The sequence below is a fragment of the Euprymna scolopes genome, chromosome 24 (genome assembly GCF_053919585.1).
Source record: "Euprymna scolopes isolate OS-2025 chromosome 24, ASM5391958v1, whole genome shotgun sequence".
In the NCBI taxonomy this organism is placed as follows: Eukaryota; Metazoa; Mollusca; class Cephalopoda; order Sepiida; family Sepiolidae; genus Euprymna; species Euprymna scolopes.
This window is the reverse complement of record NC_136505.1, coordinates 44,649,442-44,661,493: the sequence shown is the minus strand read 5'-3', so window position 1 is coordinate 44,661,493 and position 12,052 is coordinate 44,649,442. Positions and strand designations below refer to the sequence as shown.

General features: G+C 32.7%; 1 protein-coding gene across 6 annotated transcripts in view; it reads right to left on the bottom strand.

Moving 5' to 3' along the window:
* Positions 1 to 12,052, bottom strand: part of LOC145246685 (cilia- and flagella-associated protein 410-like) — a 115,577-nt gene that overhangs the window by 6,091 nt on the left and 97,434 nt on the right. For 2 of the 6 annotated variants that reach the window (XM_080108406.1, XM_080108409.1), the window contains one exon: positions 11,626 to 11,643. The exons of the other annotated variants lie outside the window; for them this stretch is intronic. In XM_080108406.1, coding sequence (XP_079964532.1) covers positions 11,626 to 11,643 — 18 coding nt within the window. The remainder of the gene's footprint in view (positions 1 to 11,625; positions 11,644 to 12,052) is intronic. 6 annotated transcript variants of the gene reach the window in all.

Genomic DNA, 12,052 nt, shown 5'->3' with positions numbered 1-12,052 from the left:
CCCAACACATAAATTTCTTAATGTTTTGTTTTGTTAACTGGAAAGGAGTTTATATAAAATAATTTTATAAAAAAAACAGTAGGTTCTCTAGAGTGCAATGTAGAATAACATTTTGGAATAAGTTACTGCATGGAGGCATGTGTAGCTTCCTCCTGGACGATTTCACGGACTTCGATGACAATAAAAATATAGTAGTGTGAAATATTTGTTGCTCATCATTCAATCTCAGGCAACGTCGGGTCTCCCTGCTAGTGTATGTATAATATATATATACATATATATATATATATATGAGAGAGAGAGAAAATTGGTCACATCTTTGAAAATATTTGAAGATTTAGAAAACGAATGATTCTATAAAACAAACTTGGTTACATATCAGAAAAACAAAATTTCTAATCATTTAATAAAAAATTATAACATTATTTGTTTTTCAAAGATGTAATCAAGTTTCTCGATTCAAAATATGCGTCAACCATGCAACACACATTAATTCAGTTGTCAATAACATTGGACACATACCTTTTCTCTCGCCATGAGAGATCGACCCCTCGAGGTTAATACCACTCACAAAATGAAGAGTAAAAGAAAACATACACAAAGTCTTCCTTGAAAAAGTTGTCTTAAACGAAATTTCATTAAAACTTTTTTTTTTTATCATATAATTAATCATGATGTGCTTTCAATAAGCTTCCAGACTTTTTATACAGGCAAGATGACTTTCATGGGGCCTTCTAGAAGTTGTTCGAATGGTACAAGTGTATTGCAGTCGGAGGAGTTCGAATGGAACTAGAGTTTCATGTGTGTACTATCAACAAAAGTGCCCATACTTAAAAGTCTGGAAACTTATTTAAGGTACCTCGTGTTTATGCACCATAATGTGGTTCGAGTGAAGATGTGAGAAATGAGTTCTATAACATGCTTATTCGAGCAACTAGTAAGTTTGATAAATGAGGAAGTACTAGCTGCGGCAGGCAATTTAAATGATCACGTTGGAAAACCCTCTGGTGATTTGGAAGATGGTGCAGGGAAAAAATAGATACAAATAGATAAAGAGAAAGGTTATCCCCTGAAGAAATGTGTGGAGGATAAATGAACATTTAACATTTTAAAAGATCTACAACAGCAAATGTTCAAAAACAGCGGAAGATGCTGAACAATACACAGTTGAGTAAACAAAAAGTCGCTCAAGATTGTAAAGATTGAACCATTAATCTTAGAAAACTGTCATTTATAATCATTAAGCTATAGGGTGTCCCAAAACGATCTGACACATTTGTAGGTAAAAAAAAAAAAAAATAAAAATAAAAATAAATAAATAAATAAAAAAATAACAATTCAATAAAGAAAATATATTTCTATTTTTTTAAATGTATGTAGAATGCCATTTTATTTTAATTACGTCAAAATTCATTTATATTTGTATTTTTGCATTCTTAAAAATTTAGAACACTCTTATGAATTTGTGGTGATATTGGTTGGCCTGCAAGATTGCTTGATCTAAACCCTTGCAATTTTTTCTTGTTCTTGTAGGGATATTTGAAGTCAAATGTATTCAGCCATTGCTCTTGATCTCTAGAAGAATTAAAACAAGCTAATCTGTTACATCCGAAATGATCCATTGAGTTATTGAAAACGTCTGCAATCGTGTGTTAATAATGATAAGAAACATTTGATTGATTTAATATTCAAAACTGTAAAAAAGGAAATAAAAAAAAGGAAAGAAAAGGGAAAAAAAGGAAAAAAAAGAAGAAAAAGGGGGGAAAAAGAAGTATTCTACGTACATTTAAAAAATAAATATTTTCTTTATTTAATTGTTATTGAATTTTTTTTTCGACTAACAAATGTGTCAGATCGTTCTAGAACACTATCTATGTAGACATATTTCAACCATTAGGTTCCCAAATTTGAGAAGATGCGCATGAAGATGTGCGGATGTTACATCAATTGAAATGCTATGAATAAAACAACCACAATTAGAATAATAGTCCAAATAATCCATCATCATCTCAAACATTTTGATAAATAATTATTGTTTCAAACTGATTGCAGTTCAATTAATTGTAAATAAACTTCAGAGGGCGATAAATCTTGGTACGGGAAGTAACTTTAAAGAGTAAATAAAACATGTTCTTTTGCTTAAATCATTTTTTGTGTGAAAAGTTTTGTAAAATTGGGTTTAATTATTTAGTAAAAAACAGTAAAGTTTTTTTTCGGAAGAATTATATAAAAGAGCATGAACATAAAAAAACATATATATATATATATATATATATATATATATACAGTATTTTTCGAAGAAATATAGGCACTTGTACAGTTTAATCAAGACATTAAAAAATTAAAATATCGAAAAAAGATGATACTGTACGTATCCGTTTTGGACTGAAGATCTCTGAAAAAAAGTTTCACTTAATTTGATCGAGTAGTTTTTTTTTTACAGCGGAAAAACATGTTTTTATGACAACACATTGAAAGTAGATATCTTTGAATTTTTTTTAACATGCCATGGGGAGATAACTCCATGCAAAGTGCCTCCACTCCCTTCCCATCTTTAATACTAGCTTTTCTTCCTAAAAATCGAACCTTTTGCTCGGTATCGTAACAAATGGCTTTTTCGCTGTAAAAAAAAAAACAAAACAATCTATTTGATAAAATTAAGTGAAATTTTTTTTTTTTTGAGAACTTCATTCCATAACGGATACATACAAATTATACTTTTTCGATATTTTCATTTTTTAATATCTTGATTAAACTATACAAGTATCGAAATAGATTTTTTTCATCAGAAGGAAAACATTTTTAGAAAGAATAATTCAGCTTCAAATATTTGTTACAAATATAGGATACTTTCCGGTATCTTCTAGCACGATAGAGGGAACCCACCTTCTTTGCAGCAGCCTTCGCAATGTCGTCAATGCATTTTTTTTTTACAAAATGATAGTAATTTTTATAAGGGCAAGATTAAATCTTTTGTGATGATAATTTCGAAACATTATAAATCAAAAGTTGACAAACAATGAACAAGTCAGAATTTAATAATCAAATGACTTCCCCACATGGAAGATATTTCTGCATAATATAACTGCTACTAATATATTCTTTTGAAATGTAGAAAACAACTGCTCTTTCAACAAAAACTATCTTCTTTTATAAGTTTGGTTAAACTGCCATTTCACTAGCGAAATTAACATTTTTTTTTTTTGCATTGTCAACCTCTGCTTGGCTTAGTGATGTATGCTCAGCAGCATTGCATTAAATATAATAAAATACATTTTGTATTGCTGATCAACCTTGGCAAAGAACACAGTCATCGCTCTTTTTACATTGTAGAGGTTCATTTCCACAATGTGGGTCATATTATTTGGGACAAACAGAGATGAATCATGAAAAAGACGAAGTGATCTAATCTCTGTGCACTAGAAAAACAAACTGATCTTGCGTTTTATTTCCTTAAAAAGATGAAGAATTGAATTTCTACATCCATTTCCTATCCACATGAAGATGTGTAGAATTATTTGAAAACAGATTCAAAAAGAGAAAAGTGCACCGCGTTAGCAATGGTGAAGAAAAAACATGTTTATAATATTCAAAAATAGAAGAAAAAAAAAAAAAAACACAAACAAAAAACAGGAGAAACATTTCAGAATGGAGGATGTGGAGGGTTAATGTTTACATTTCAATATGAAATTGAAAATTCGTTAAGGCCAACCACCAGAGCCGTCTTTTACCCATGGATCACCACTTATCAAGGCCAAAAGCAACTCAAGTATAAGGGTTAGCGAAAGGGCATGATTGTCAGTTGAAAGATGAAAAACCTTATAAGAAGATTGAAAATGATTAACTGAATGAACAAAGTTCAGTTACTTTCAGGAACGATTTATGACAAGAATCTGTTGACATTTGATTTGAAGGCATCCATGTTGTAGTCAGCAGGGAAGCAGCCATATAGTATTGTGTTACTACAGAAATGAGAAGGCACTGCAAAGAAGTTCTGCCTATAGAAATTCTACCTATATATAAAAAAGAAAGTTTCTCCTTGTAAGACGTTCGCAGTAAGAACTCATTTTTTCACAATGTAAAAAAAGTTGTTCTTTTTCATGTCATAAAAAAACGAGTTCTTATTACGAACGTCTTACAAGGAGAAACCAAAGATTGGAGCTCAGTCGAGCACCTTCCATGGAAGTAATAAGAGTAGAGAGATGCCTTGCATGAGAAAGAGGCTGTAAGGAAAAGAAGAGGTAATTATATTAGGTTTATGGTTGGTTGGTTGTTTTTGTTTTACGGCATATCAACCCTTTTCAGGTTATTTAATGACGAATCCGGTGATTTTGAAGAAAACTTTTTATTTAGAATATATTTGGTTTTTGCAAGTCAGTTTCTATTTAACCCATAGTTGGGACCCTAACAGGTACTACCACTCCGGGTCAGAGCGGACCTGGGAGCAATGGCAATTAAAGGGTGGCTCCACACTCCCCAAAGCCCGCAAGCTGGGGCCTCACCATCGGATACAGTTTAAGGTCATATCCAGGACCCCCATTGAGGGACTTTTACCCTCTGCAGGGGGCTGTCGGCGTATTCTAATGCCCCACCGACAGGGCCGATTAGGTTTATAGAAAATAAAAAGTAGACCATGGGTTTGCTTTCTACTTTCCTCATAACTCACTTCTCTTATTTTGTTGTTAGTTTTCACATTTTATGAGCAATGTTTCTGACAAAGGGGAAAGAACTGTTATTTTCTGGGTTGGAATCTATTCATCTAACACTTTTGTTGGATAGTTATCGATGTTAAAATTCGCATTTTTTTTTTTTTTTTTTTACATCAAGTGGCTTTATGTCTTGTCTCGAGTGATTTCCATTAAAACAAAAACAAAAAAATTGCAAAGTCCTTTTTGAACGTTGTCTAGGCAATGAAGAACGCCTTGTGCCGCATCTGCACAACATCTTAGGGTGAATCCAACTTAGCAACAGATTGGATATACATCTTTCATTCTAGATCTTGGAGCTTATCTATTATATAAATCTCACCTGCCTGTATGTATGTATGTATGTATGTATGCCTAAAACTTATCTCAGCAGCATTGGATCGAGTCAGAACCGGTACTGTCTGAAAGGGCAACGTCTCGGTTGAATATGTGAAAATAAGAAAAATTATCTCCTATAGGAATAAAGATTTGCAATGACGGAGGGTAGCAAAAAATCATTCCTTCATCACAATTTAACCAAACATGCGTGTGCGAAAAACGTTCTTTCTTGAATTAGTTTAAATAGAAAAAAAAAAAAAAGACGTTACTTTGTTGACGCGATCATAGAGCAGTCGTTATAGTGACAGCATCGCTATTTTAAGGTTGCACGTTTGCGCCAACATATCGGACTTTTTTTTTTTTTTTTTTACTTTTAAAGTTTTAATATTTAAACAGGGTTATTTATGCCATTTTTTTTCGTTCGCTTATTCTTAATTTTCCTTTTTTTTTTATTTTTCCATCACATTTGCTGTTTTTTTTTTTTTTAATTTTTTTCCAATTATTTTAAGTTTTAACATTTAAAACAGGATTATTTATGCCATTTTTTTTGTTCGCTTTTTTTTTTTTTTTTTTACATCACGTTCGTCGTTTCCCCCCCCCCCCGATTTAAAAAAAAAAGTTTTAACATTCAAACAGGGTAATTTCATTCGCTTATTCCTTATTTTGCCTTTTATTATTATTTCGATTTACCCCCGCACACACACATACATACACCTCCCCACACCTGGGCAACGCCGGGTTACCCCCGCTAATCAATAATAAGGGGCTTCCCGACTTGACTAAAGCGAAGAGAGGATTCAAGCATTAGTGGTAAGAGGAAAAAGCTTGTTTTTAAAGCAGAACAAATAAAAACAAACGTAAAAATCGTTTCCCAAAGACAAAACAATAAAATACATAAAATGAAAGCATAAATTTTTTTTTTTGTTTAAAAATCAAAACATCTACATGAAAAGCTTGTTACAAGTTTGCAAGGCTGAACGTCTATTCACTTATTTTCATATTATAACTCTTACCAACACCAAAATGGTTGCCTACAATTGACGACGATCATCAACAACTTGAAACAATTCAGACATTAATCTTATCACAAGGAGAATTTAACGACTGAAAAATAGCAAGTAAAAAACAGTAAGCATATTAGTATCAGCAGTGGTTGTCGAGAATTTCCCCCTATATTAAAAAAACAACAACAACAAACAAACAAAAACATAGAGAAAAATCTTTAATCTACATAACTGTGACTGAATGAAAAGATCATATTCTAAAAATCACGTAAATTAATGAAGTAGTTATATTTTCATAAAGAAAATCATTCTTAAACGATTAATGGGAAATTGTAGGCATTACAAGATAACTCTTTCGAGTTTAAAATTATTGTTGAGTTTTCTCTCTTGTTTAGATTTTTTTTTAAACATGGTTGACAAGACAGTCACTTCTCTGATACTCATAAAATTTGATTTTCTTATTTAAAAATAAAAGTACATTCTGGGGTAATTGCGCCAACTAAAAAAAGTGCTCTTTATATGCGTGGTTGCCAAAAGACCACTTTTAGCTAGTTGGCGCAATTACTCCAAAGTACAGTACTACTACTACCACCGTAATTTTAGTAAAGAGGCCTTCACAGCACTGTTAAAAGGATTGTAAAAGTATCACAGTAGATGAGTAGAGTCATGAAGAGAAATAATGTGGATAATAAGTTTGAATTATTGTTATCTTCATTTTCTTCCAAATGGCGGTCAAGACAGTCCTTCCTTGCTTATTCATAAAATTTGATTTTCTTGTTTAAAAATAAAACTACTTGATGAATTTACGTGATTTTTGGAATATGACGTTTTCGTTCTATTATGGATATGTACATCCTACAGATTTTTTTATTTGTTATTTTAATATAGGGGTAATTCTGGACAATAACCCTGTCATCTCCTAGGAAATAGAAACTCCAAAACATCCTTTAAACTTGTTTTTAATGCTTGAGCTAAGACAAATCACTGAATTTCTATTTTATTTATTTATTTATTTTTGTACAAATTGTTGGTAAGAAAACAATGTAGGGTGCGGGTGGTCAGTGACAAAAGGAACCTGAAAGTGAAATGAATTTCCCAACTATGTCCCCATCATCACCCAGAAAAGTAGAATTTCATTTTTTTTTTTTTTGGGGGGGGGGATTTAACAAAGCGTTATTATGTAGAATACCTTTTTTATACTGCAAATATCAACTGATACGTTTTAAAAGGAGACAGGAAAACATTCATTGATGAAACAAAAATCTTCTACCACTCCTACTTTGAAGTATGGCAAAATTTTAATTTTCAGAGAGAGAGAGAGAAAGAGAGAGAAAGAGAGAGAGAGAGAGAGAAAGAGAGAGAGAGAGGGAGAGGAAAGGGAGGTAAATCAAGACAAGACAAAATGTGATCGAGGAGGGAGAAAGATAGACAGAGAGAGAGAGAGAGAGAGAGAAATAAAATCAAGCTGAATGGAGAAAAATATAACAGAAAACTATAAAAAGTGTAATTTAACTTTTTCTGAATTAAAAAAAAAGAAAAACACAATGTAACGTGTGAAAAAGAAAAAAAAAACGGTGGCATTTAAATTATAGACCATATATCTATTTGTCTTTCGAAAGATCTATATAAATGAGTAAAAATGGACTTTGTTAAATATAGCCGGAATGCTAAAATGTTTTTGATAATTTTCAAGATAGACGTTTCTTTTTCAAGAGGAAAAATTAAAATTATGCCATAAAAAGGGAACAACGAAAAATCGAAGATAGCTGTCAAACATATGAATAACAGAGCAGCAGCAGCAGCACTGGATTTTATTTAATTTGATTTTTTTTTTTTATATTATAAAGGTTTTTTTTGTTAATTTAATCATTAATTTGTTATTAAACACACACACACACCCACACATATAAATTATTAGGTTGCTACAAAAACAATATCGTTTTCTCACATATTTTTATATATGACTTGTGAGGATACCCAGCGTTGCCCAGGTGTGTTTGCGATGATGAAGTAAGAGTGCGAATAAAAAGCAGTCCAGTGGGGCGGGAGGTAGGGAGAAAAAACAGGGTGGAGATTATTGTTAAAAAAAAAAAAAGTGGTAGTAGGCAGGCAGGTTCGAACCCATAGCGTGGAGAAGGGAAGGAAGGAAGGAAGGTGAAAAAAAACGTAATGCGTTAGCCGATGTCCCATCGTGCAAACAGAAGTTGCGTGCATCGAATTTAGTCACTTGACGCATGTTTTGCCGCTTTTTTCAAACAGTTTCGCTTTATACGAAAAAGCTAAACAAACACCAGAGACGCCATGGTGGGAATTTTGTTTAACTGAATCAAAAAAAAAAAAAAAAAAAGGAAAGAAAGGATGTCCATTTACGAATTTGAGATATTATGATCTAGGAAGTATGCGAAAACTTCTCATGGAATCTAACTGATATGAGAAGCCCGATGCAAAAAGCCTTTGGCAGACATGCACAAATGCTCGTGCCCATTTTGTCATATATATATATGTATATATATATATATATATATATATATACATATATATATACTAGCCTGGGTGCCCGGCGTTGCCTGGGTGTTTGGAGGTGTGTGTTGAGCAGAAAAAAAAAAAAAAAAAATAGTGATAGTAGGCAGGCAGGCTCGAACCTGTGAATGTGGAGAGAGGTGTTAAAAGAAAAACAATGGTAGTAGCGTGGGGGAGGAAATTAAAACAACAGAAGGCAGCCAGGGTGAAGAAAGGTGGTTAAAAAAAAAAAAAAAAAAAAAAAAAAAATGGTAGTAGGCAGGTAGGCTCGAACCCATGACGCTAAGGCGAAAAAGAAGGTGAAAGAAAATCTGACGTTTTAGCCGATGTCTCCGTGACACAACCGGAAGTCAAAAGCATTGAAATTAACGGAAATCAATCCAACAGTGACGATTACTTTTCTAAAATGTCGGCCGAGTTTAGGGTGAAGGAATTAATGTTTCTGGTCAATTTTTCGATATTTGTTGTCCGAGCGTCAAGCTTCAAAATAATACCAATCTTGTCAGGATCCATTGTCTCTGTCGAAAGTTTTTGCGAGACATACAAACATACATACATACATTTAAACAGACAGGTGAGATTTATATTATAGATTTCTGAATTTATTCATTGATATATATAGCCATGTTGCATATCATTTTAAAGCATGTTTTTCGCTCTATCAAATTGTGTTATTCGTTACTGTTTTCTATCTCTGCATTCATTTTTTTGCAGGCTTTTCAACAGCATGGATAAAATTCAAATCCGCACGATTTTCTTGTTCCTGTTCAAACTAGGCCGAAAAGCTGCAGAGACAGCTTGTGATATCAATGATGTGTTTGGTGCAGAAACCACTCACAACAGTGGTTCAAGAAATTCCGTAATGGTGACGAGAACCTCAAAGATGAAGACGGCTGCAGCCAGCAGACTGTGATTGATAATGAACATTTGAAAGCCTTAATTGAAGTCGATCCTCGCAAAACCACAAGAAGCTGGTGTTGAACTTGAGGTTGATCACTCAACAGTCATTCACCATTTAAAGCAAATAGGGAAGTAAAAAAAAGTTGGATAAAGTGGTGCCACATGAATTGAACGATAATCAAAAAAAAAAAAATCATTGTTTTGGGGTGTCTTTTACGCACCTTTTGCACAACAAAAACAACCCATTTCTCGAGTGGATTGTGATGTGTTATGAAAAGTGGATCCTCTGCGATGTTCTGCACAGTGGTTGGATGCCGGAGAAGCTCCGCAACACCTCCCAAAGTCAAAATTGCACCAAAAAGAGATTGTGGTGATTGTTTGGTGGTGTGCAACTGGTCTCATCCACCACAGCTTCTGGAGTCCGGGCGAAACGATTACAGTGGAGAAGTACTGCCGACAAAATGACAAAAGAAGCTCCAACGCATGTGCCCAAGATTAATCAATATGAAGGGACCAATTCTCCTCCATGACAACGTTCACCTGGATGTGGCTCAACTGACCCTGCAAAAGCTGAATGAATTGAGCTACAAAATTCTGCCTCATCCTCCATATTCACCGGACCTCTTGGCCACCGATTATCACTTTTTCAAGCATCTCGACAACTTCCTACGCAAAAAATGCTTCAAAAGCTGAGATGATGCTGAATCGGCCTTCTATGACTTGACTTCATGATTTCCAGAACTCCGGATTTCTATGCTAATGGGATAAATAAACTTGTTTCTCGTTGGCAAAAAATGTGTTGATTCTAATGGTTCTTATTTTGATTATGATCTTTTGGAGTTGACCGGCAAAAAACGATATTATTTTTGCACCAACTTAATAGTGTTGAGACGATTAATCAAAATCCGGAATTGGAAAAAAATCGGAACTTTAGGGGTTATCAGAATCAGAAAAATTTGTGGATATTTTCGACGCCCAAAACGATTCTTTAAATTGTCTTTTTACTTGATTTTGCTTAAAGCAAAATCTTCCACTGCTGGCATTAATAATAAAATAAAAATTTATTAATTTTAAACTCCCAATAAAACTAAAATCAATAGATCATCTTCCATAAGTGTACTTTTATGCTTGAAAAATTTCTGCATACTAAATATGTGTTCTTATGGTAATCTGGAATAAATAACGACTCTATAGTTAAATATTTAGAGATTTATAAAGAATCGGAATTGGGAAAAATATTGGAATTGCCCCATCACTAACATATATAAATGAAAATTTTAAATTGGATTATCCTATACAATATTTAAAAGTATGGTATAATCAAGTTGATGCACAGATTCTCAGATCACCGAAGTTAAGCAACGTTGAGCCTGGTCAGTAGCAGATGGGTGACCAATTTGGGACTACCAAAGGCTGTATGTAGGAGGACGTTGACACCTCCCTGCAAGAGGAGCAAAAACCTAATGTCGTCATCTCCCCTAACGGGGATATACATGCAACTGGGGACCCGCTTATGAATTTCATACGCCCATGGAACTTCCTCCGCATAGGGTTAGTGTCGTTTTTATCTTTAAAAGTAATTGTTCAAAATTTGGTTCACGTTAAAAATCCTTTTTTTTCTTTTGGTGTTAGTACTCACTATACCTACTCCCTAACTTTCTCTCCACACCGACGTATTTGATATTCAAACCAAATCTAAAAACCAAACTATTCTAATGTACAATATCTGTTAAACCATATGTAAGTGTTTGTAACTATAATATAAGACTGCACACTGTAAATAATGAAAAAAATAAATTTAGTGTGTCGTCCTTTTGTTTTACAGTTTGGGAAATTATTACAAAAAAAACAAACTATCAGATAAAATATTTCTAAAAATATATATTAATTTTAATGTTAAATTGTTAATATGTAAATTTAATTTTTTTTTTTTTTTTTTTTGCATTCTGAAATTTTCTTGGAATCAATGCAAAGGAATATTGAAAAAAAAAAAAAATGTAAGATTTGTTTAAAAATTTGCAAGTGATATTTGAAAAAAAAAAGAAAAAAAAAGCAGCATATATCTTTTTGGAGTGGGGAAGGGGTGATCTACAGCGTCAAGAAATATATTTATTAAAGAGAGGGAGAGATTACAATTCGTTACAAAAGGATGACAAGAGTAAATAGTGCCAACCAACCTTTGTAAATTCATCATTCTGGGAAGAGAAGAAAAGACATTTTTTTATTCAAAATCTCAAGATAAAATTTTTCTTTTGAAAAAAAAACTCATTTGCATAAAAGAAAAGTTTTTAGTGTATAGAGTTACAGTTTAGGAGAAAATAAAAAAATAAAGTGTGAATTAAAAATCAAGGGAGTCTCAATTGAGGAACATTTCATGACAAACTAGAAAGACTACCAACTCAAAGTCCATAGTAAACACTGTCAGATCAAAATTGGTCCCTGATATTAAAGACTTTATGTTTTGAATATACAAAAAAACAAATAGGTGTTAAAGAAAAACAGGAAAAGTTTTGTATAATTTTTATTTTAAAGAATAAGTATTCACATAATTGGGTTGATTTCTTTTTTCAATATGGTAAAACCAGACTTTTAGCTCATTAAAAA